Below are 22,985 nucleotides of genomic sequence, written 5' to 3' on the forward strand. Positions count from 1 at the left end.
TGCTCCTCGTTTGGCGCGCGCGTGCGCCGCTGCGCTGATTTTGCATCGATACACACGCGTGCGCGAGTGCGCTGTCTTTTTTCTTGGTGGAGCAGCGAACCTCCTTCTTCTCGCGTCCAGCATACGCGAACTCGCAGTAAAGCACTCGCGCGCAGGCAGTAAAGATGCACCGGTCGTGCATCGCGGCGTTTCTCTCGGAGGATGGGGTTGCCACGGCAGCCGCGGCGGCGGCGACGTGGCTTTCTTGCGGTACCGTCGTGTGGGAGTCGTCGGCATTGTGTCGGTCCTTCTGTTCCTCCGCTGCGGCCTCTGGCGTCGCGGGCCCTCTCTTCTCCAATTCTCACTGTCCTCCGTCCTACTGCAGGTCAACCCCCGCTGCGCTTCTCACTAGTCGTCGGCATCAACGCAGTACTGCGGCCAGGCCACGCTCCACCACTTGGCAGGATAGGGCACGTACGTTTGAAAAATATCAGAAGGATCAGCAAGACGAGGCGGTACGTGCTGCACAGAGGCGCGCCCGCTACGCATCAGGGACAAGCTCCTCCGTCGATACGGCTGTGTCTTCTACCGGATCGGTTTCGAAGTCGCCGCCCTCAACGGGGCCACTCACGCAGCCGTCTGGTGGCTTCTGGAGCCTCCTCAAAGGCGGTAGCGAAGGCCGCAAGAGGCAGCCGTTAAACCCTCTCATGTACCTCGACAGATGGTCGGAGAGATCGAAGCACGACCCCGAGGCTCGCGCGGCACAGCGACTACTGGAGGCGATCAATGCGCTTGCTCAGCGCAACTCGCGTCGCCGCAAGCCGATGACCGTGCAGCTCTCCCATGACCAGAGGCAGGACATCGTGAACCGGTACGCCTCAACGCGGTGGTACGCGCGGCTGTACGCACCATTCCGGTCTTTGACAGAGCGGCAGCTGAGGTGGGGCATTCGCATTTGCAATGTGGTGTTGGCGATTTTCGTCTCCGGCTTTATGGTAGTCATGGTAGGCGGCTACTTCAAGGAAATGGACGCCGTGGCGCAGCTCTCTCCAGAGGACCAGCGCGACTACACCTATATGGTGCGCGGCATGCGCTACAGCGACATCTACAAGCTCGGCACGGAGGTGCTGAAGAAGGAAGACCCGCTCGAGGCGTTGCCGCCAGTGGTGCGGCTGCACCTGGTGATTGAGGCGTGCCGGCGAAAGAAGTGGCACGAGCTCGACTGGGACGTCGAGCTGCGCAAGATGCATCCCAGGTCCCCACTGGAGGAGCTGGATTACCTACACTGCTTGTACTGGGTAATACTGCAGATTGGTACCGTCATCGGCGGTGGTGGTGCCATGTTCAGCGACCGCGTGCTCGATCTGCGGGAGGTGCGGCAGGGCAATGAGACGTCGGCCAAGGAGCGGGAGCGCTTTGTCGAGATGGAGCCGACGTCGCTGCCTGCCAGGACGCAAAGGTCATTTTTCTGACTGTGTGTGTGTGTGCGTATCTTTTAACGATTGCCGTTGTTCCTGCGACGCGTGGATCGCACAGGTGCCGAAAAGCAGCAAGGAGAGCAGTGCCGCGTGTAACACCTCTCTCCTTCACGATGCGTCGCGCGCTTCTAGAGCAAATTGCGGCCACGCAGAGTTGCATTTTTGAAAGAGGGAGTGAGGGTGATGGAGTCTTTCTCCCCCTGCTGCAGCATCGAGTCTCTCCTACTGTGCGCGACGCCGGGGAGGACGTGTTTTGTGTCTCTCGGTCTTTCGATCTCTTGACCTTTCTCTGCCCGCGAGCTGAGTAGAGACGTTACGTGTGCTCGTATGTTGGTTATCACCGCATCCCCAATGTCGTCACGCTAGTTGTCTTTCTCACCCGAACTTCTCCCTTGCGTGCACACACTCTCTCTCCTTTACTTGGTACGCACGTACGCCACGGAGCAGAAACTCTGCGGGAAAAGTGATCACTGGATCCTCTTACCGGCCTTTCTTCTTAGCACATCCCCACCTCAGACGCAGAAGATGTCCTGTCCTCGCGTTCAGTACCGCCGTCGCATGCACTATGCCACTCGCGGCAACCGCATGAAGATGGTCCGCACCCCGGGCAACAAGCTTGTGATGCAGAAGCGTGCAAAGCACTCGCAGGGTATCCACACCCCGTGGGTGCTCGGCCACAAGCGCCTCGGTGGCACCAAGGCGCTGCGCCACATCGACGCCCGCCTTGCCTCCCGCCACGAGAAGAGCGTGTCCCGCGCGTACGGTGGTGTGCTGAGCCATGCCCAGGTCCGCGACCGCATCGTGCGCGCCTTCCTCGTTGAGGAGCAGCGCATCGTCAAGCAGGCGCTGAAGGAGCACAAGAAGATGAAGCTCTCGCATAGGCGCGCCCTCAACAAGAAGAAGAGCAAGCAGTCGAAGAAGGAGGCCATAGCGAAGAAGATCTCCACCAAGAGGGTTGCCAAGAAGAAGGCGCCGGCGGCGAAGAAAGCCGCCCCGACGCGCCAGCCGGTTGGCTCTAAGCTGGTGAAGAAATGAGCGAGAGGACAAACATACACACCCACACACCCGGGCAGACACCCTGGGCTGTCGAGGGAGGGAGAGAGCGAGTCAGAGCGTGAGGGGCGTGGCAGGAGCGACGTAGGCAAGTTAGCTTGTGCCGGCTTCATCCCCGACTCCTCATCTCTCTCTCTCTGCCTCTCTGTTTCCCTCCCCCGTCTTCGCTGCTTTCCCTCTCCATCTCTCTCTCTCGTGCACGCGTGCCTGTTTTGTTTCCCCTTTTATTTTTTCTCATCTCGTTTTGGTCCTTTTTCGTGATTTCACACTTCAAAACAACAACGCTCGGAGAATAGAGGCCCACGTGCGTCTTTGCTTGCGTCCCTGATGGTTTGGTGAAAGGTGGTGAATCTGGGGCAGGAGGAACAGGTGGTGTCTTTTCCTCTTATCAGATGCCACTCGCGAGAGCTTCACGATATCGACGCTAGGCGCACAGCTTGGCCTTTACCAAATAAGAGGGTGATGCATGTCATTATTGCCCATCCGCCTCTGCCCTTCTAGTACCAGCTCTCAGAGGTGGTTGCAACCATGAGGTGTCTGCTTACTTCAGCTGTAGTCTACCCACTCTCCTTCTCTCCTCTTCTCTTCGCCTTGGCACCTTCACTGTTTCTTTGCTTTCACAAATCTTATTCTGCCGCCTCCTTGGACTCCGTCCCCGAGTACACGCATACGCCCTCCCCAATTAACCCCAACTTCGCTTACACGCGCACCCTGCGTAGATCAGCACGCGGCCAGTGTCTGTGGGCCTCTATAAAACGTGTGGCTGCAATTTGTTGGCGACTCTGCGTGCTTTGTAGGCATGCCAATCGTTGTTTCCCTCCTCTCTCCCCCTCGCACCTCCTCCTCTCTCCGTACTGTCCTACTTCGTTTTTCAGGGAATCACTTCTCCGCCTGATTCCCCCTCTCTCTTGTACACACTCGAACCTCTTTTTAGATCTTACCCCCTCCTCCCTCCTCCCCTCTTCTCTCTTCTCTCTTCTCTCTTTCCCCTTTCGTTCTCGTTGGCTGTATTTGCTCTACACCGCTTTACCTTCTTTTTCTTCTTCTCCCTCCTTCTCTGTCTGGGTGCCTCTCACGGGTGAGTCACACTTGAGGACAAGACGCACCCTGGCAAGCAAAGACATGCACGTACGCTCAACAAGGCCTGTTCACACTGTACTTTAACGTCGGATACCTCGATTTGCTTGTATCGCTTCGCATCTTGTGTGCTCTCTCTCTCTCACTGTTTCTTTCTCTTCTACCCGTTACTAGAACCGTTACTGTTTTTCTTATCTTTCGCTCTCAACGGCCACCCACCACTCCTTGCCCACGTGCCCACCACCACCCGCCGCACGCAGCATTGACCGCACATCCCTTACGCTGCTGCCTTTCTCTTTTCACTCGGTCAGTGCCCTCTCTCACTTGGCTACTTCGACTCTCTCTATTCCCTCGCTGTCTGCGTCGAAATCTTCACGACTGACTGGCGCCTACCGCGGCACGCTGTTCATCTCGCCGCTACCCTCATGATGACGCATAGGGAATCTACTGACTGCAGCAGCGCCACGCTGCCGGCGTCGATGCAGACCCTGCTGGACCGCTACACAGACCGTCAGCTAACTCAGCAGGAGCGTCTCGTCCTCGCGCACGCCACTCCGAGGGTGCGGTGTGAGGCGCTGCGAATTTTCTTCGAAATGAATGACGCCGCCGCCGGCCTGGAGTACGTCCTGGCCAACGGCGGCGCCTCTCTCAACTCTCACGGCGACACCAGCGCCAAGGCCTCGCTTTCCAGCGGCGCTGCCGCCACCGCCTCTACAGCGGTGCCTCTTGTGGCCGCTTCAAAGGCCCTCAAGTCTCTGCCGATCAACACGCTGACTGCCACAAGCGCAGGAGCGAAGTTAAACACGGCCGCCGCCTCTGACGCGAAGAGGCCTTTTGCTGCGTCAGCGCCGAACGACAACACGGCTCTCCAAGACGACGCGCGCAAGCCCAGGGGCACAGGCCGCACTGCTGTTCCCGCCAGTGGCAGCACCGCACCCTCGCTAGTGACAAGCACCAGGAGTTGTTTGCGCCGTACGAGCGCGGCGCGACGCGGCGAGTCGGTGTGCACCCTCGTCACCGTCTCCTCCATGTCGAGCGAGAGCAGCGATGGTGACAATGAGCTCAGACCGACCGAGACCCCAGTGAAAGAGGAAGAGGTGGGGGCAGACATGCCGGCCACCGTGACGCTGCGTTATCGCGGTTCCCGAAGCAGTGCCGTGGTGGCCTCCGCTGCTCCCATTGTGCCCGCCTTGGCACTCGGTACCGTTCTGAAGCAGCATGACAGCATCTCCAGAAGTTCTCCCAGCGCTCGTGTTGCGCACAGCGAGTATCGGCCCTCGGTGAGTCCTGCACTGACCACCACCACTGTCGCTGCCAACGCGCAGCCCCGAGATGTCTCTCCGTCAGTCGCACCACCGCCACATACCGAGCCCTTTTCACCGGCTACACCGAAGTCAGGCATTACAGGAACCGCTGGTACTCGAGGCTCTGCGCCGGTCACACCTCCTCCGCTGCCCCCTACCCGCCACGAGGGCGCTGGCGACGACGAGGAGCCGCGGAAGACAGTGGCTGCCAAGCTCACAGCGTACCACGCGAACCCCACGGCTACGCTCGCCGCATCAGCACCACATCCGCAGCAGAAACACTGTGTTGGCTTCACGGACTCCAAGGCGAGGACTGTGCTGAGCGCTTACCGGCGCGGTTGCACCTCCTCGACCTTTCGCCACCACCACGAGGACGTGGGGCTTGCCTACACGGAGCCGTTGTGTAATCACAGAAGCCCCTCGTCGTCCTGCACGCCGCCGCCGCCGTGGCTGGCTGGCGGTGGTACTACGAGTGTGTGCGGCACGGACTGGGCGGCATTGGTCGCAGCGGCACCGGTTCCACCACTACCGGTGGCCTCAGTAGTGACAGCGACGAAGCCTGCGACAGGAGTGCTAGGGTCTCCCAGGACGAGCCGTCGCCCGGCTCCGAAGGAAGTGGCTTGCACCACCCCTGCTCCTAGCCTTCGCTTTCCTTCATCGCCCACCAAGGCGCTGGGCAGCCAGGCCAAGACAGCGCACGGCAGTGAGCTCGGCGATGCGGCAGCCGCGGGCAACAACAGTGGCGGGGCGGGCAAGACTCGGCCGCCGCCGCGCACGCCGCGTGTGTCCTTCGAGGGCAAAAAGCCCAAATCGGGGGGCAGTGGCAACCGATCACCTCGCAGGAAGCGGCGCTCAGACAGTGGTGTGTCCAAGTTGTCACCGCCGTCTCCCTCGTCGAAGCTCAGCGGCGCTTCCCCTGTGAAGCGCGGTGTTGCTTGGGATGAGACGACGGGAACGTATATAACGCATCCGAACCAGCGTCAGCGGCAGGGGGCTGCTCACAGCGTCGCCGTGGCGGCCGGTGCAGCTACCTTGACAGCACTGCCGTCTGCAGCGCCGCGGGGTGTCGGCACCTCTGCGCTAGAGATACCTGACAAGCTTCACTACTACTTCGCTCGCACCGCGTCGTCGACGGTGGCCAGCGGGGACATGGCGGCGGCGCAGGCAGCAAAGCCGACTCCTTTTGGTCCCTTGTGTTCTTCTGCCATGCATTTTGGTCGAGGTGAGGATGCGACGTCAGCACTATCGGCTGCTGCAGCGCTGCTGTCGGCGAAGGCTGTCAAGCAGAAGAAGTGCGAGTCGGAGGCGACGCGGAGCAAGACGCCGACCGGAGTCTCCACTTGGAAGAAGTCAATCGAGACCAAAATGGCTGCAGCGGCGCTGGCTGCCCCTCTAATGGTGGTGCCAGCTGTGAGAAGCCCGCGCTTGGCGGAAAATCAGCGGTTTCGCAGTGGCTGCGTACCCGCCAAGTATGACCTCTGCGGACCCAGCGGGGAGACGATCATGGTACAGCACCAAGGCCCACAGTACCCTCCTCAGCTGCTTGCTGCTGCTGCTGCTGCGCCGGCCAACGTTTCACCAAAGACGCCCCCTCGTACCGCTTCTGCTGGGAAAATGGTGCAGCTTGCGGCAGAAAAGGCGCCAGCGGTGCGGTTTGAGCGATACTACAGCATGATGAGCAGCGGTGGGGTGGAGGTGGTGGAAGTAGAGACGGCTCAGTCGAGTGCGCACGCGTCTTGCCCCTCAGCCATCCGTACTCCACGCAGCGCGCGATTCCCAGCCCAGCAGCAGCCACGTGGGAGGGTTGGGGATCCCGTTGCCGCTATGTATGCACGCGGTTGGGCTGCGAACCCTACCTATCAGGCGTGTGGAGCGGCGGCGCAGGTCTGCGCCGGTCCGGTGCCGCCGGCGCAGTGCAGCGTCTTCGAGCGACTGACTTCTAACTACTACAATGTCTATTCAAGCGCGACGGCGCTTCAAGCAGTCTCACCACCGCCGGTGGCGTTTTCTCCACGAGGCGACCGCTCTGACCGGGAGCGCCATCAGTTGCCACACCGCCGCAACCTCAGCGCACCGGTGGCCAGGACGCACAGGGGCCGTGCACGTTGCCCTGCCACTCTGCAGTCAGTGCCCAAAGGTTTTCTCAGCCCGAGGGGGATGCGCAAGGGCGAGCAGGAGCGCACCGCTGCACCAGTGTCAAGCGTGTTTGCCCGAAGCAACGCTTCTTCCTAACTCATTTTCCTGAGGTACGCCGCCGCGCTGCCGGCGTGTCAGTGCGTTGGAGAAAGGGACTCCCGTGCTCTGTTTCTCTGCCTCTCCCGCCTTTCCTCGTACGTGCGCTCCTCTACGAAGGAACGGGCGCCGCAGTCACGCGATCGTCATGGCGGCAGAATTCATTTTTGCGTCCGTCCTTTTCTTGTTTCCGCATCACTCTCTGATAGACCGATGCGTCTCGCCTCGCTCGCTTTCCCCTCATCGGCCTCTTCCATCTCCTTCTCTTTCTCTTGTATCTCTGCCCCACGAGTTGGCGTGCGCGCCTCTAGTCGCTGTTGGGTGTTCATTTTCGCGGTGGCGGTGCTCTTGGGATGGCGTTAAGTTTGCCATTCTTCTTTTTCAAAATACGTTTCCTCCTTTCGGCGCTGTTGCCGCGCACTGCCTCCCGTTCTTTCGCGTTTGTGTTTCGCCGCTGCGTCTTTTCGCTTGCGGAACGGCGGCGTGTCTGCGTGCGAGAAGAGCTGCAGCTTGTTATACGTGATTCATTTTTCGGCTTCACCATGCGTGTTCTTACTCTCATTCCTCAACTCTGCGTCCATGCAGGGTACTTTCGCTTCGATGAACGTGTCATGGCGGCAAAACCTTGTGTCTACACACGTGTGTATGGACGAGAGGGAAGCGAGGCGAGTTCAGGGCCGCTGAAGGCCGAGCACGATCTTCGGTATGTTGACTGATTGATGCTGAGGCGGCGTAAGCAAACCTAACGAGGAGGGGCAAGCGAAAGGGAGTGTGCGCATTGCTCTGCATGTGCAGGGTGCATGTCTTCTCCTCCCCTCCACGCCCATGCAACGGCTCTTGTGCTGCTATGTTGCCCAGCTTCCTCACCCTCCTCCTTCTCCTTCTCCTTCTCTTTGCGTGCTCAACTTGTGCCTGTTCATGCAATACGCACCCGTGCATACACGTCTTCTGATGGCGACTAGTGCCATCACACATCATCAACGTTATAATTTCCCCTTCAAGTTGCTCTTGCAGCTTATCCCGTAACCTCCCTCTCTTCACACGTGAACTTGTCTGTCGTTGTGCAGCAGCAAACATTTTACTGTCGCTGTCGCCGTCATCGCTCCCACTGCTGAGCCTGTAAGCAAAGCGCAACGAGGAGGGAAGGCGCTCTCATCACACTGCACGTTCTTATTTCGCCTCTCCGGCTTACTTTTAGTTTCCTTAAAGGCCTTCCCTTGTTTTGATTTCTTCTCATTTGCTCGTCGAGAGGGTTGCCAGCGGAGACGGCGGCGCCGCATAACACCACCCAGGGGAAGCTTTCACACGCGCTCAGCTCTATAAAGACACACACGTGCGCCCATAACCTCAGAGAGAGAGAGAGAGGCAAGCGAGAAGGCTACAGGCGTTTGGAGGAGAGTCCCAAGGCACCACATACAACTCGCACACGCCTTTTCTCCTGCACTTCCTCGCCCCCCTGTCAGCCCCCCTGTCACGCCCCCCTGTCAGCCCCCCCCCCCCACCCCACCCTCATCTCACCTGCACTCCGCAGTGAGGCCACCAACCCTTGAGAAAGCAAAAAGCGAAGGAATAAGTGAAGCCATGACCGCTAACTGGACCGCCGCGCCCGACGCCCATCTTCGCGTGGAGGACATCGACTGGGGCTCCACAGAATGCGAGGATATGTTCACCTCAAGCGCCGATGACCTATTGGTGGCAGACCCCCGCGCGGTGCGCCGTGCCGAGACGGCACCGATGGTGCTGACTATCATGGGCACAGGTGGTTCTCTCTGCGTCGGAGGTTTCGAGGAAGTAAACCCAGACGAGGAGTACCGCTACACGGAGGAATACCACCAACTGTACTACTCAAAGAACCCGCGAGACCCTCGCATGCTGCTGCCGCTGACGCGCCGCCGTCACCACCTCGTGCGTGAGGCCCGCGCACCCGGAGCCCTCGCGGTGCCGAGCGGCGAGAGGCCGTCTGTTTCCTCCACGAACGGTGCTGTCGGCGACCGCGTTGGGAATGGAGACAGCGACTGTGATGCCACTGCGGCCGTCCCGGAGGCATCAGAGACGCTCTCGTCCCAGGCGCTTGTGAAGCTGTACGTTGATACCTTCCGACCTGACTGGGATTACGCGCAGATCAAAGCCCACATCTGTACTTTCTGCAGGGACCAGGACGGAAGCCGCCTCGTGCAGCGACTCCTAGAGAAGCCAGAGAACATTGTTCCCATCTTCAATGAGGTCATTGAGGCGTTTGGGGAGCTGGCGACCGACGTGTTCGGCAACTACGTGTTGCAGAAAATGTTCGACGTTGTGCCCAAAGTAGAGAACGATCTCAGCGCACTTCAGGAGATCAGGGAGGCGAGGTTGCTGGACCGTCTCACGGAAAAGGTGCGTGGCCACCTGCTGGAGTACTCTGTACAGACATACGGTTGTCGTGTTATGCAGAAGGCGGTGGAGAACATGCGCGCCGCCGACCGCGACGCCATCATCCGTGAGCTGGACGGGAGAGTTGTCGACTTTGTTTTTGATCAAAACGCGAACCACGTCGTGCAGAAGGTCGTCGAGGTGTGCCCCGCGGGCGCGCAGTTCGTGGTAGACGCCTTTATTCCATCTCTAGGCGAGCTGGCTTGCCATGCCTACGGCTGCCGCGTGCTGCAGCGCACTTTCGAGAAGTGTCACGACGTCGAGGGTGTGAACATTCGCCCGCTTATGGAGGCGGTGCTGAGTCGTGTGAACGAGTTCACGGTGCATCAATACGGTAACTACGTCGTGCAGCACGCCATGCTCAACGCGCCAGAGGATCTGCGGCACCGCTTCGTCGTGCAGCTGACGCCGCAGCTGTATGCGCTGTCCTGCAGCAAGTTTGCCAGCAACGTCGCCGAGCGCATTGTGACGACGGCGACCGAGGAGGAGCGTGACGCCATCATCAACGAGCTGAAGAAGCCGCTGAGCGACTTCCAGGGCGGCAACTACCTCGTGAACATGATGCAGGACACCTACGCGAACTACGTCGTGCAGCGCTTCTTCGAGGCCGTCTCGGCCACGCAGCGCGAGCTCATTAGCGAGCTCGTGCAGCCCCACATCGGCACAATCAATCAGTCCGTCTACGGTCGCCACCTGCTGCGCAAGATGGTGTCGAATAACATTCTCACAAACGCCTTCCTCCTCGGCCAAGGAATCGATGTTAGTGGCCCCGACTACGGCGGCAATGCAAACAACAACGGCCACCGCAGCGGCGGTCACCGAGGCAGTACCAACAACACCGACGGCACCGACAACCGCCACAATGGCGGCGGGTCTACACACGCCAGCCGAAACGGCAATGGCCGCGGCAATCGTGCAGGCCGTAGCGGGCGTGGCGGTAACAGCCACAGCAACAACCAGCACAGTGACGGCAAAAGCAATGCCCTAAGAGGCAATGACGGCAGCAGCCCGAGCAGCATGTTACTCTTACAGCCTCATTTGCAGCTCCAGCAGCCGCTCCTGAGCGGGTACATGCCCCTGCCGCAGCAGTACCAGTATGGCAACCCCTACGGCATCCCTCAGCTGCAGCAGCAACAGCCCCAGGTGACGCCACAGGCGTTCGTGTACCCCACCGCATCCGCGGCCCCGCAACTGTATCAGCCGCAGCAGGCGTACATGCCGCAGCTAACGCCTAGCGACTTTGGCGCATTCCCTGGCGCGGCGGCCTTCCCGACACCGATACTGCAGCAGCAGCCAGCCAGCTATGCTCTGCAATATGGTACCCCGATGCAGCAGCTCACGACAATGCCCCCGCAACAGCACCCGGCTCGCCGTGGTGATACTCAGTCTCCGCAGGTGTACGTGAATGGCGGCTACAACGGCGCAGGTCAGGCACATCAGCAGCAGTCGCCTCAGAACAGTGGCTTTTTCCATTCCCCGACGCCGCCGCAGCCGCAACCGGTTTTCCAGGGGAAGAGTGACCTCGCCGACGCGACTGTTGCCACTAGAAAGGGAGGCCGCTCAGGGAAGGGAAACGCCAGCGCTGTCTCAAACAACGCCAGCTACACTAACGCTGTAAGCGGGGATAAGGCGGGTGCCTTTCTCACCAACAACGTTACTAGCAACCAGCAGCGAGCTGGCTACGGCAACCGGCGCACCCAGCAGCAGGAGACGGGCTACTAGGATGGTTGCTTGCGGTTTCTTTCTTGCCTGGTTCTGCGTCTCTGCTCGCTCTTCTGTTCTTTGCCCAGCGCCTTGGCAGTGGGGGGGGGGGACAACACTCCGTGCGAGATGCCAACTACGTTGAGGATCAGCACACGCACGCATGCACAGCGGAACACACAAGCGAACGCATTATGGAGCTGGACTCGGATGACTAGCTTTTCCCCTTCTTGACCACGCCACTTCCTCTTGTTATACCGGCCCACACCATCTACGCTGGGGCTGTCATGCAACGCACTCTCACCGAGTGTGGAGGTCGGGGAGGGGGAGGGAGGGAGGGAGGGAGGAGAGGGAGGGGGGGGGGAAGCTGGGCGTCTTCACTGTAGCATAAAGTGACAGAGAGGGAGAAAAAGGAAAGCGTTGAGACGGGCTTAGCGGACACGAAGGCCGCCACTGTCATTTTAGTCGCACGCGCTCTCTTCTGCATTGAAGCAAACACACGTCTGAAAGGGTCGATCACAGAGTCGTGGAACATGTAGAGGACAAGTCAGCATACTCAGGCACGCAGTGCGCGTGCGGGCTGTGGAGGCGGAGGGTTGGATTGGACGACTATAGAGGCGGACAGATGCTACAGAGGAGGCTTATCTCGCTCTAGTTGGTCTCCGCGAGTTCACTGCCCGCCTGCGGAGGAGAAACAAGTAGTAGTGAGGCTTGCTGGAAAACATGGAAAGGGAAAGGAAGGCAGCAAAACATCGAGCAGTATCAGTCGTGAGCTGGTTGAATAGGCGAGGGAGAGAGATGTGAGGCGCCTGCGTGTGTGTGTGCGCCTCTTACCCCCCCCCCCTGCTCCCTCCTCAACGCTCTTTCTCAGTCGCACCCTCTCTCGACACCACCGACAAGGCTTTTTGCGCCACTGCACCAGCGCGCACTTTGAGTATTATGATGAGGGTGCAGGGGGGAGCGCGGGAGGGCGACATGCCAGCTCACGCGTCGTGCTCTTTCACCAGAGGTTGTGGAGGGGGAACGCAGACACGCACGTACAGACGTACTCCTGCGTGCGCACCTGGATGGTCAGAGAGCGAGCAGACAAGATGGGACCGAAAGGGAAGAGGGCAATTTATACCAGTGAAGAAGAAGTCGGATAAAGCAGTCGAACAGGCGAGAGGTTTCACTGCCTCCTCCATTCCCACCGGCTCCTCTGACCTGTAGAGTTAGCGACGACAACACAAATAAACAGGTGAGCTAAGAAGCAGCTCAGTACACATTAAACCGCAAAACAAGTGAGGTCACAGAGAAAGAGAGGGAAGCTTACACACGATGAAAATGCCCAGGAACTGCACTTTCCCGAGCTGGCACAGCACGGCTCATGATCTCAGAGGGAGTGATGAAGCGAGAGAAGAGGAGTAACAGGAGCGAGCGTGAAGAGAAGAAGGCAACAAAGAAAAAGGCGAAGCGGCAGTTGTGCGAGATAATGCTGTTCATACATTCAAGAGCGAATTTCACAGGAGAGTGGGGAAGCACGACCGTGCCAGCTCCTCCGTTCTTTCCCCTTCTTCAACCCTTATCACTCCATCTCTCTTCCATCCTTCCGCCCGGGCCGCTTCCCCCCTTCTATTAACTCCCTTCTCCTTCCTCCTTGCTTTACCTTGCTCGCGCTTGCCTCCCTTTTCAACGTTTTAGTTGTCCGTCACTTTACGCCGCTGTCTTTCCACTCTCTCTCTATGGGTGTTCGTTTTTTCCTCTTTCCCTCTTTTCTTAGCTTCTCAGTTCTCGATTGCCTTCTTGCTGTGCCTCACACGCCTTTGCTTTGCCCCCCTCCCTTCCTCCCCCTCTTCCTCCCCTCCTGCTCTGCTGCCTTTCCTGTTGTACTTCCTCGTTCTTTCACCTTAGCGCACTCACAGAGTGCGCTAAGGTGTTCCGCTGTTTCATGTCTCTCTCTGGTCAGCAAAGGCAAGGCGGGGCGAGAAGGAACAGAAGGGGGTGGGAGGGGGAGTGTCCATGACCAGCCTATGTGTATAAAAGGGGGGGGTGCGTGCAGTGCGTGTGCGAGTCTGTTGAGGGAGCGAACGACAGTGGAGGCGCCGAGATGCTCACGTAAAGATGGTCAGCTCCTCTGTCGTTCATCTTTTTTGGATACCCATATCCTACCTGATTTCCACCCCTCCGCTCCTCTCTGCCCCCCGCCCTCTTCACCCCCCCTTCATTCTCTTATCACACCCCCTTTTCTCCCGCCGCCATTTTTGTCTCCGCATCGCTCTTTCTCTCTTTCCCTTTCTTCTTCTTCCTGTCCCACTTCGAGGCCCTACGCCCACACGCTTCCGTTGTATGTGCTTGGACATATCGTTACCCAGCGGGATGCCGGCGGATGGCGCGGCGCGGACTGGCGCCAGGGCTGCGGGGTCCCCTTTTGTGTGCGGCTGCCGCGCCGGGTGTGGGGGCTGGGGCCTGGCCCGCTGCGGAGACAGTTGGGTTGGCCGTGGGACGGCAGAAAACGCTTGTGGCTGCTACTGCGGACCCGTTCTCCCTCGCTGTGGCGCCGCACGCGCACCCGCTTCCGTTTGTCTCCGGCTGCTGTGGACCTCGGCGCGGGGGCCGGCTGCGTGGGCGGGCTCCGCCCCCAGACACCAAGCCGGCGTCCCCTATTACCCGCAAGATAGACGCTGGGGTTCTGCCCTCGAGAAGGACCCTGGCTGCGGCCCGCGTGGGTCGGGGCGTGCAGTGCAGCCGCGTCCATCTGACGCCGATCGCGCAGCAGGCATCCGGGGACGGGACGAGGAAGGATGGGAAGAGCCTGCAAGGCGCGCGAGTCGATTGGGCGGCAGGCGGCCCATCCTTAACGGCCAGCATATAGCCGCTGTGTAGCACAGGCATGGGTGGGCTGTGGTGGTAATGCGTGCAGCTGCTGACGTGTTTGTGGGTGGGATAGACACGTGAGAGCGCGGAACCATCGCTGAGCCTTGTGATGGGATGGGATAGTCGCTGCTGCCGCTTTGCTGGCTGCTGGGATTTCTGTTATGTGCTGTTATTGTCCTCCCTCTTAGTCCTTCTTTCTTTTCTGTTTCTCCTCGAGCTCTGTCTTGTCCTTGACGCTGATCCTCTTGATTTTGTTATTTCTGTAGTGACGTCGCGGGGCCCACCATTCCAGCACTGGCCTCTTGGCGTGTGTGTGGGTGCGTGTCTGCGTGCAACGTGACACACGCAGACACGCCATCCTGACGCGCAATGTTCTCTTGTTTCTACCCCCCTCCCCACCTCCCCCTTTTTTCCCTTGCTCGTACCGATGTATGTCTGCTCATGGGTGTGTGAGCTCTGTGCTCGTGCAAGGAGTGTGTGTGTGTCTCTCTCTTTATGCTTTGTACTCTTTCTTTGCTTCACCCCCCTTTCTCTCTCTCTTTGCTTGTTCGTCTCCCTTTTTTTTGGCGTGTTTGCGTCGTCGTCGTCCTGCTCAGCAGCCGCTTTCTCTGCGCCAGAAACCCGCTCTGCTCGGTGTTGTTCCCCATCTTCTCTGTACTTGCGCGACCCCGTCGCTCGTCTTCGCGTTGTCGAGTGTGCATCAAGCGAACGCCAATGTTCGCTCGCTCTCTCTCTCTCCTTCTTTGTGTAGGATTACGGCCTGTATAAACGCATCGAACCAGCAAGCAGCTCCAGGCACCGAGCCCAGCAAAATCTAAGCGCGGCGTATCTGACGCGGTGCATGCTGCGCCCTCACTGTAAAGGTGCATCAGAGGAGGAATTGCAGACTGTGAACAGCAATACAACGTCGAAAAGTTCAAGAGCTCGTCAGCAAGCTGACGCGTAACCCCCCTTTTTTTTCTCTCCCTGTGTTTTCATTAGCTCTTTCGACCAGTGACGCCAAATAAGTGTCGGTTGACTCGTGGCATGATATGATTGAGAAGTGATGAGCATGTGATGCTCTTTCGTGTACTTGTATCTGTATATCGACCATGGGCCGCTTTGCTGCTGCTGCTGCTGCTGCTGCTCCTGCTGCTGCGTGCATATGTGTGTGTGTGTGTGTGTGCGTTTCTTTGCCTTTCACCTCTCTTATTTTGATCATCATTTGTTTACAGCATTTCTTTTGGATTATTTTTCCTCTTCACCTCGCTATTATGTATGCGTAGAGGTATGTGCGTATATGTCTGAGCTTAGGTCTGCCTGTCCTGTGTGCGTGCTATCTTCAGTTCAGTGGGGGCAACATGTTTCGTGTGACGCGGTCTTGTGCAGAGATTTCTCGCTGATACCCGTCGAAGTCCGTCTGCCCTGTGGGTCGTTCGCGTCCGCGTTTGAGCGTTCACCTGCCCTCCTTCCCACCCAATCCTCTCCCTGTGTTTCTGGCCAGGATTTTCCTTTTCTTTTTTCTTTGCTCTCTTTTCTCGCGGGCTTTCAAGACATCACCCCTCCCTTTCCCCGGGCCCTTTGTCTCTGATGCTGCCGTAGGACGACGAGACGCATGACAAGAGCGAGAGAGAAGTCGAGCTACCGTGAGGGGGGGGGAAGGAGGAGGGGTCTGTCCTGAGAATGAAGCGAGTGAAAAGCTCTCCAGGAGCGGAGGAACCCGCAAGCGCTCTAAAAGGGGAAGAAAAAGGAGGCGAAGCGAAAGAAACCGTCATCGCGTCCCTTTACTCTCTTTTCCTCTCCTGCGTATCTCTAAAGCTGAAGCTATTTGGAGGGGGTCCCCCAGCGGCGTGCTGCAGTTGCGCTTGACTCTGTGTAACCCCCTCAATCCCTCTCTGTTCGCCTCTTAGTATGAGCGCACGATTTTGTGCGTGAGTGGGTTACAGATGTGTCTGTGCGTGTCTTGCGGGTGTGTGAAGGAACGAGTGGAATCCGGGCGGCGGTGGGGAGAGAGTGTACATGTAGGGGGACGCCGAGGTGTCAGAGCCCGCATACACACGAGCAGAGGAGCGAGCGCACGTATATAAGAGCTTTGTACTTTGTGGGTGTTGTATGTCACTCCAAGGCTGTTGACTCTTGCGCGTTGTAGCACCTGTGTGTGTCCCCTCATCTTATTCCCCCCCTTCAACGATGACGAGGATATATGGAAGACGACGAGGTTGGCAGGTCGGAGGAGGTCTGTGAGATTTGTCTTTGAACGAAACCAAAGGAAAACAGAGCTCTGTGCCAGAGGACAGTAGCTTTACCTGGGGCGAGGAGGCGTACGTGTGCGGCAGGGATTCTGAGGCGGAGGTGTGTAGCGGAGTGCCGAGGTCCAGTTATTTTCTTTCCCTCACACTTTCCTTTTATTCCACCTTTGGACTCGCTCCGCGTCTCTCGTACACTCCTCTCCTCTCTTATAGGACATGTCGGACCGCATTCCTTCTGTTTCTGATTTACCGCTTCTGTGTGGTGGTGAAGTTGCCCTCTCAACGGCGATGGCCCGGACTTGTTTTGCTGCTCCGCAGTAGGTGCCTCCCCCCTCCACCCGTTTCGCCTTGTGCGCCCTTTTTTCCCCCATTTGCTGTGTCTTTGTCGCGGTTTCCTGCGACACTTTTGCCCTCCTTCCCGCATTTCTGCCGTGTGTCTATGTATCTTTTCTTCTTCTTACTTGGCTCTTCTTCTCTGTGTGTATGTCTCCTGTCTATCACCTCCTCGCGATGGGAAGGGAGGGAGGGAGGTGGCCGGACTCGACGTCTTTCCCCACCTCCCCTTCTTTACTCCCCCCTTCCTCTCTTCCTCTTCATTTGATTCTCTTGCGTTGTTTTGGCTCTTTCTACGCTTTCCTCTCCTCTCTCGCCCCAGCACACCTCCGTGCACCGAGGGTTTTTTTTTTTTCATCTTTGCCGTCAACGTATACATCGCCATCCTCACTGACGCTCACGCGCATTCATCGAACGCCCACGCCTCTGCAGCTCAGCTTAGTCTAGCCAATCCTTCTCAATCCTTCCCCTTTCTTGCCAAACACTCCCATGCACACAGTTTCTTTGTCTGTTTTGTGAAAATCATAAGACAGAGGCGCACACAAGACAAAGAAGGGCACACATGTGTGCCCTTCTTTGTCTCCTGTCGTTTTGGCCTCCCTTTTCATCTCTTTCTCCTCATTCCGAATGTCGTCCGCCCCACCTAACCGTTCGCTCTCCCTCCCTCTTTCTCTCTCCCTCTGCGTGTACGACAGCGAGTGTCCCGCCTCCTCCTCTCCGTTGAGCACCCCAACCGCTGTGTGTTTCTTTCGCTTTTCTTTTCTGTCTTCATCCGAGTTACACCTCTGCAAGCGCTTTTTTCCTTCTGCCCGTATTGTTTGATGCCCCCTTTTCCCCTCCCCCTCTCTCTTCTCTTCTCTTCACGTGTGTTTGTTGTGTGCGCGTGGGTGTTGCCGGCAGGCGGGCGCCATCCTTCTTTGGTCTCATTTTGCTCTCGTTTGCTTCTGTTCTGCCCCCCTCCTTTTTTTTTTCTCTCGTTTCTCTCTGGCCCTTCCCCTGCGTTGCTTCTCAGCTCCATTTCCTCTCCTCCTTCTCCCCCTTTTCTCTCTCTCCGTTGGTGTGTGCGGCTTGATTTGGCATCCCCGCGTCTCCCCATTTTGTTGTTGTTGTTTTCCGCTCCCTTTTTGACTTCTGTGTGTGTGTGCGTGTGTCTCGTCCTTTTCCTTTTCCTTCACTGTTCATACGAATGCCTCTCATCTTCATGTGTTCCTCCAGCATCATCTCTTTCACACAAGCGTACATACACTTACGAAGTTTTCTCGTTGCCTATTCATCACCCCCTCCCCTGTTTTCGCCTTCTTTGTGCCTCTTTCTCTCTCTCTCTCTCTGTGTGTGTGTGTGCATGTGTCGCTGTTCGTGTCTCTCTCTCTCTCTTTTGTTTTACCGCTGTCTGTGTCTCTTGCTGCACAGCGCCATCCACACTTTTCCCACGCTCTCTTTCCCCTCACTCGTGGATTTTGCTGTCCCTATACATAATCCTCTCTGCCTGTGTGTATGGTATGCATGTGTGTCGGTGCGTGGGCGTGAATAGTGTCGCCTCAGGCGACATGTGAGGCCAAACCAAAAGGAAAGGTGGCGGCGTCTACTCGGCTCACTCTTACTCTCCCTCTTCCGCTGATGGGCGGAATGGGAGCATTGCGGACAGTGCCGCGCATGCACAAGTCGCCGCAGGTGCCCCCACCTCCTCTAAAGAAGAACAGTCCAAGCGCCTTCTGTCAGTTGGCGATCGGCTCGGAGCCCACACTCACCGAGGAAGGAGACACCACAGACGGCGGTCCAACACGCCCATACGCCCCCTCGCCTATCTGCCGATCGTTTTCCCTATTCCTCCCGGTCCTTCTTCCTTCTCTCCCTTTATTTATTTTTGGCTCACTCTCTCTCTGCATTTCGCTCTGGTGGCTTTATTCGACACACCCACACACCCACACACGTGCGGCCACCAGGGATAGCAAAAAACGAACGCTCTCCGCTGCATTGTTATTGTGCTGAGGGACAGGGAGGGGACCCAACAGTAAGCCAGCGTCACCCCCCCTCTCTCCCCGCACAAACAGCTCTTTCTACGCACTACCTGAACCGGGAGAATTGCCTTAGGAGCATTGGCAAGGCCTTCCGCTGACTTGAACTGTGAAGTGCAGATTCTCGGACATCGCCGTGTGCCTCTCTGGTCTTTTTTCGCCTCACCTTGTGGGCTATCGGTTGCTTTCAGCTGGTGGTGTTGCAGTGCACCTCCTTTTCACCTCTAGAGCAGAAAGCGGTGCGCCATTTCGTTTCCAGCGCTGCTTGACCTGCGCCCTGCACTGGTGCACCCGTACGATGATAGTGGCCGGCTACTTTATAGGAGTAGCTCGTTCACTACAAAAGAAGAAACAGCAAAAGGACATTCATCGGCATACCCCTTCCCCCCTCCCGCCACGCCGCCACAAGGGTACACAGACATCTACGCACCCGCAGACGCGCTTCGCTAACACGCAGAACATCCACTGCTGAGGGAGGGAGCGGGTGAGAGGGTCTCTGACTCTGCATTTGCGTGCTTGTGGTAGTGCTGATCGTGTCACTGCCGTTCTGCGGCACGTGAGAAGGACGGGAGAGCTACAGTCGACCACTGACAGCCCTGGCGTGCGGGTGATATCGATTCCCTGCTACTGCTACCACCGCTAATCGTAATGGAGGTCAGGCGCCACTACGAGGTGCTATGCATTGCCAACTTCAGCTCTGCCGAGGAGGTGCGCGTCGCGTACAAATCGCTCGCCCTCAAGTACCACCCTGACAAGAACTTGGGGGACCCGACAGCGGCGGATCGCTTCCGTGCTGTCTGCCGTGCTTACGAGGTGCTTTCGAATGAGGAAGCGAAACGCAAGTACGACCTCCAGCTGCGCGTTGCCCTAGCTCAGCTTTCTCACCAAACGTGTGGCATAGCCGGTGCTTACGGAGGCGCCAATCCGCTCTGGATGAACAACCCCACTACTACATCGGACATCTATAGGGAGCTGTACCAGCGACAAGCCGCACGGGTCAGTGTGCGCAGCCGCACCTCGTCGGCACCTCCGAAGTACGGCAAGAAGGCCGCCTCGCAGTACACCAAGGAGCAGCACGAACACTTTCGCAAACGAGAGCGGGAGCGGCAACAGGAACTGTGCCGTCAAAGGGAGAAGGAGAAAAAAGAGCAACGTGATAGAGACCGGGAGGCGCTGCGCAAGGAGCAGGAGCGGCAAGAAGAGTTGCTCCAGCAGCGATGGCGCCAACAGCAGCTGCAGCATCAACAGAAGGTGTACCTCACACGCGGCTCAAGACGAACCACAACCGCAGCCAACACTGCATCAGCGTCGACCACCACCACTAGCGACTCCGCAGCTCATGCTGAAGGCTGTAACGGCGCCTTACCTCGCACGCGGCGTCGACCCTCACGTGTGCTGACAACGCTAGCCCGCAACGATGCCTCTACCACTCCGCGAACGTGTCAGCTGGACTCGCCATTTTCTCCACCACCACAGCTGGCCACCAACCTCCGTTGTGCCCAGACCGGCGGGTCTGGGGTGCCATCGCCGTTATCCGCGTCGCGGGAGGTGGAGGGTGGGTCGTCGACGGACTGGCACTCGCCACTCACTACATCTGTGAACAACAGCGGTCTGGAGGAGGGACTGCCTCGCTCTAGCACCCCCAGCAGCGACGCCCGCTCAGACGTTGAGGCCGAGGTGCAGGCAATGGCGCAACAGACGGGCGTAAGTGATGCCATCCGCACGCCGCGTGCACCGCTTTCGCGACCTGCGTCTGGCGCCGGTGGCGCCAGTGGCGTAGATTCACAGTCAGGAGTGCCTGCGCAGCCGAGCACCCACACTACGGCCGCCACGTGCGAGGACCGTGGCGACGGAGGCGCTGCAGCGGGCTGTGGGGATGACCATCACACTCCGTCGTCCTCGCGCCGTCCGGCGACACGCATCGCGACGGTAAACGTAGCCTCGGTGCGAGCCACGTCGTCCGGCGCCACAACGCCGCATCAGGGCGGAAAATCTCGTGGCTTTACGAGCTTCCTAGCAGCATCGGCGGCCGCACCGTCTTCTTTGAGGGCATCGCCCCGAGGACAGGCAAGCACTCCGCGTGGCTTCAGTGTTCAGGCGACGGTGAACAGGCGCAGCCACAGCTTGTCTGCCGGAGTAACGCGGTCCAGGGCCAAAGCAAGCCGTACCCTACCCAGAAACGGCAACAACTTTAACAACGTCCCCAGTCACAGCAACTCTGCCCACGCCTCCCTTCTTCACCGAGTGCGTCCCATGACGAGTTTGGCGGAGGAGGATAAAGAGGTACTCGACAAGAAGCGACGAGGGCGACAGGTGAGAGAGAAAGAGAGGGAGCGGGCAACTCAACTCACTGAGGCGGAGCGCCATTTCCATCGACTGTCTCCTGTTGCGAAACAGTCGTGCGAAGGCACTGCCACCCTCTCCGCAGCCGCAGTCGTTGGAAAAGCGAAGGCGGAAGAGTCGCTGTCCTTTGAGGGACAACTGCGATACCTCTTGCAAGACGAGGCGAATGAGCGGGATCAGCTGATTGAGAGAGAGGAGCAGCTCGCGTGGCGGCGCCTGCATCGCCAACACATGGCAGTGACTCAGGCTGTTGTGGTGCGACGCTGGCTCGCCGCGCTCCCGAGGGAGGAGGTGTTGTGGCGCAACGGTCTGCTGCAAGTATACAAGGCAGAGCGTGACCACTACTTCTTTTATTTCTACGAGCGACTTGACCGCCTCTACGTCGAAGCCTGTGAGGGACGTGATAGACGCCAGCTGGTGGGGCGTGGTGCGGCTGACAAATACTATTTACATCGGGCCTCGCAGCGACGCACCTCCATGGCAGCTGGGGAGGGCTCGCAGTGGAGCTGGTTCTCTGTTAGCGCCACGCAGATGCCTTTGGGCCAGGGCATGCCGGTCGCAGGGGCGGGGAACCGCGCGTCCGTGCCCACAGCAGAAGCGAAAGATCGCTACCACCTTATCTCTAGAATCGACGAGGAGGCTGATCATTTTGAAGATTGGCCCGAGGCCGGCTTGAGGCTCGCCGGGAACCATCCGTGGGACCAGAAACCGCTGCAGAGTCATCAGCGGCGCTCGGCCGAGTGGCTGCCATCGGCCAGCGACTTGCTCCCCTACGAGGCCCCCGCTGCCGGGTCCATTAATGCCTTGGGCGCAAAGAGAAGCGGCACCACAAGCGCTGCCAGTCCGGCCGCCATGACGGGTGTCTCTGCGTCAGGGTACCCGGCGTCTTTCCTTTCGGCGACCAGCACACCGGAGAGGGCGCCCACGACGGCGGGCATACTGCCGGGCGGTAGTGCCTCCGTGAGGGCATCAGCGCAAGCGAATTATTACGAGTTCTCCAAGCAACGCAGCTCGTTCGCCTCGGTGATCAACCCAGACCTCACTGTTCTCAGCGCCGTAACCTCTGCCAATGGCGAGCCGAATATATTGCTGACTGAAGCGAGGCGGCGCCTATTGACGCTCTTGAGCGACGAGTCTCTCCAGCGCGCTCTGCTCGTAAAGCAGCAGCAAGAGGAGGAGATGGCGCTGCGTCGTCGGCGCGCTATTGCCCTGCACAATGTCTTTGCCAAGGACAGGGAGAAAGCAGTCAAGCACGCGCAGCGCTGTGCGTTTGTGGAGGTGGCGGTGCTCAAGTCTCAGCTAAGGACGCTTCAGCAGCAAACGGGGCGCTCCTCGTCTTCACATAGATTTGAGGGCGGCTCTCCCACCGCCGCCTCCAGGGCAGATTCCGGGTCCCCCACCAACTCCGTCTCTTTTCCACTGGAGTCCTCAAAAGCGTCGCGCCATAGGTCGCCACTGCCCTTACTGCCTAGATCCACGTTGGAAGCCGCTACAGCAGCGCGTGCATCGTTGTCCGGCAGGGCGCGCGCGTTTTCTGCTGCGAGCGCGTTCACTTCCGCGACGGTGCTGAGCGGCTGGACAACACTGCCGGACTCAGACGTAGAGGATGCATAGGTGCCACAGGAGGTTGCTGCCGATAGCTTCTGCACGTACGGTAGAGACGCGAGTTTTTGCTTCATCTCCAATGCTCCCTTCCTTTCCCTCTTTTTCTTCGTTACTCCACAATCCTGATCGTTTACATCCCGCCAAGGCTACTGAGATACCGCAGGCCTGAAGGGTTACCCGTCGCTTGGACTTTCACAGCACTTCCTCTCTTCATTTTCGTTTCTCTCGTATGTGCTATACGAGTTCTTCTCCCTCTCCTTTGCTCGTTGGTCTTAAGAATACGTGGTGCGCCGAGTTGTGTTTGCCTGTTTCGCGTCTTTCCCCTCCTCGTATCGTGTGTTGTACACGCACGAGCGTGTCCTCGGGACAGAGTGC

At 58.6% G+C, this 22,985-nt stretch overlaps 5 protein-coding genes across 5 annotated transcripts, besides 1 other annotated feature; all 5 read left to right on the forward strand.

Annotated features, from left to right (window-relative positions):
- Nucleotides 1–686: 686 nt before the first annotated feature.
- LPMP_181350 (hypothetical protein) lies at nucleotides 687–1,451 on the forward strand (the record flags this gene model as incomplete). The annotated part of the gene is made up of 1 exon (XM_010699667.1): nucleotides 687–1,451. The coding sequence occupies one exon, from the start codon at nucleotides 687–689 to the stop codon at nucleotides 1,449–1,451; it is 765 nt and encodes a 254-aa protein (XP_010697969.1).
- Nucleotides 1,452–1,982: 531 nt separating this feature from the next.
- Nucleotides 1,983–2,492, forward strand: LPMP_181360 (60S ribosomal protein L34, putative; the record flags this gene model as incomplete). Its single annotated transcript, XM_010699668.1, has 1 exon — nucleotides 1,983–2,492. The coding sequence occupies one exon, from the start codon at nucleotides 1,983–1,985 to the stop codon at nucleotides 2,490–2,492; it is 510 nt and encodes a 169-aa protein (XP_010697970.1).
- A 1,520-nt stretch (nucleotides 2,493–4,012) lies between these two features.
- LPMP_181370 (hypothetical protein) lies at nucleotides 4,013–7,123 on the forward strand (the record flags this gene model as incomplete). Its single annotated transcript, XM_010699669.1, has 1 exon — nucleotides 4,013–7,123. The coding sequence occupies one exon, from the start codon at nucleotides 4,013–4,015 to the stop codon at nucleotides 7,121–7,123; it is 3,111 nt and encodes a 1,036-aa protein (XP_010697971.1).
- A 1,581-nt stretch (nucleotides 7,124–8,704) lies between these two features.
- Nucleotides 8,705–11,254, forward strand: PUF2 (pumilio protein 2, putative; the record flags this gene model as incomplete). Its single annotated transcript, XM_010699670.1, has 1 exon — nucleotides 8,705–11,254. The coding sequence occupies one exon, from the start codon at nucleotides 8,705–8,707 to the stop codon at nucleotides 11,252–11,254; it is 2,550 nt and encodes an 849-aa protein (XP_010697972.1).
- Nucleotides 11,255–13,623: 2,369 nt separating this feature from the next.
- Nucleotides 13,624–14,172: a repeat region.
- Nucleotides 14,173–19,310: 5,138 nt separating this feature from the next.
- LPMP_181390 (chaperone DNAJ protein, putative) lies at nucleotides 19,311–22,619 on the forward strand (the record flags this gene model as incomplete). Its single annotated transcript, XM_010699671.1, has 1 exon — nucleotides 19,311–22,619. The coding sequence occupies one exon, from the start codon at nucleotides 19,311–19,313 to the stop codon at nucleotides 22,617–22,619; it is 3,309 nt and encodes a 1,102-aa protein (XP_010697973.1).
- Between the last annotated feature and the right edge of the window lie 366 nt (nucleotides 22,620–22,985).

This window comes from Leishmania panamensis (assembly GCF_000755165.1).
Source record: "Leishmania panamensis strain MHOM/PA/94/PSC-1 chromosome 18 sequence".
NCBI classification, from domain to species: domain Eukaryota; phylum Euglenozoa; class Kinetoplastea; order Trypanosomatida; family Trypanosomatidae; genus Leishmania; species Leishmania panamensis.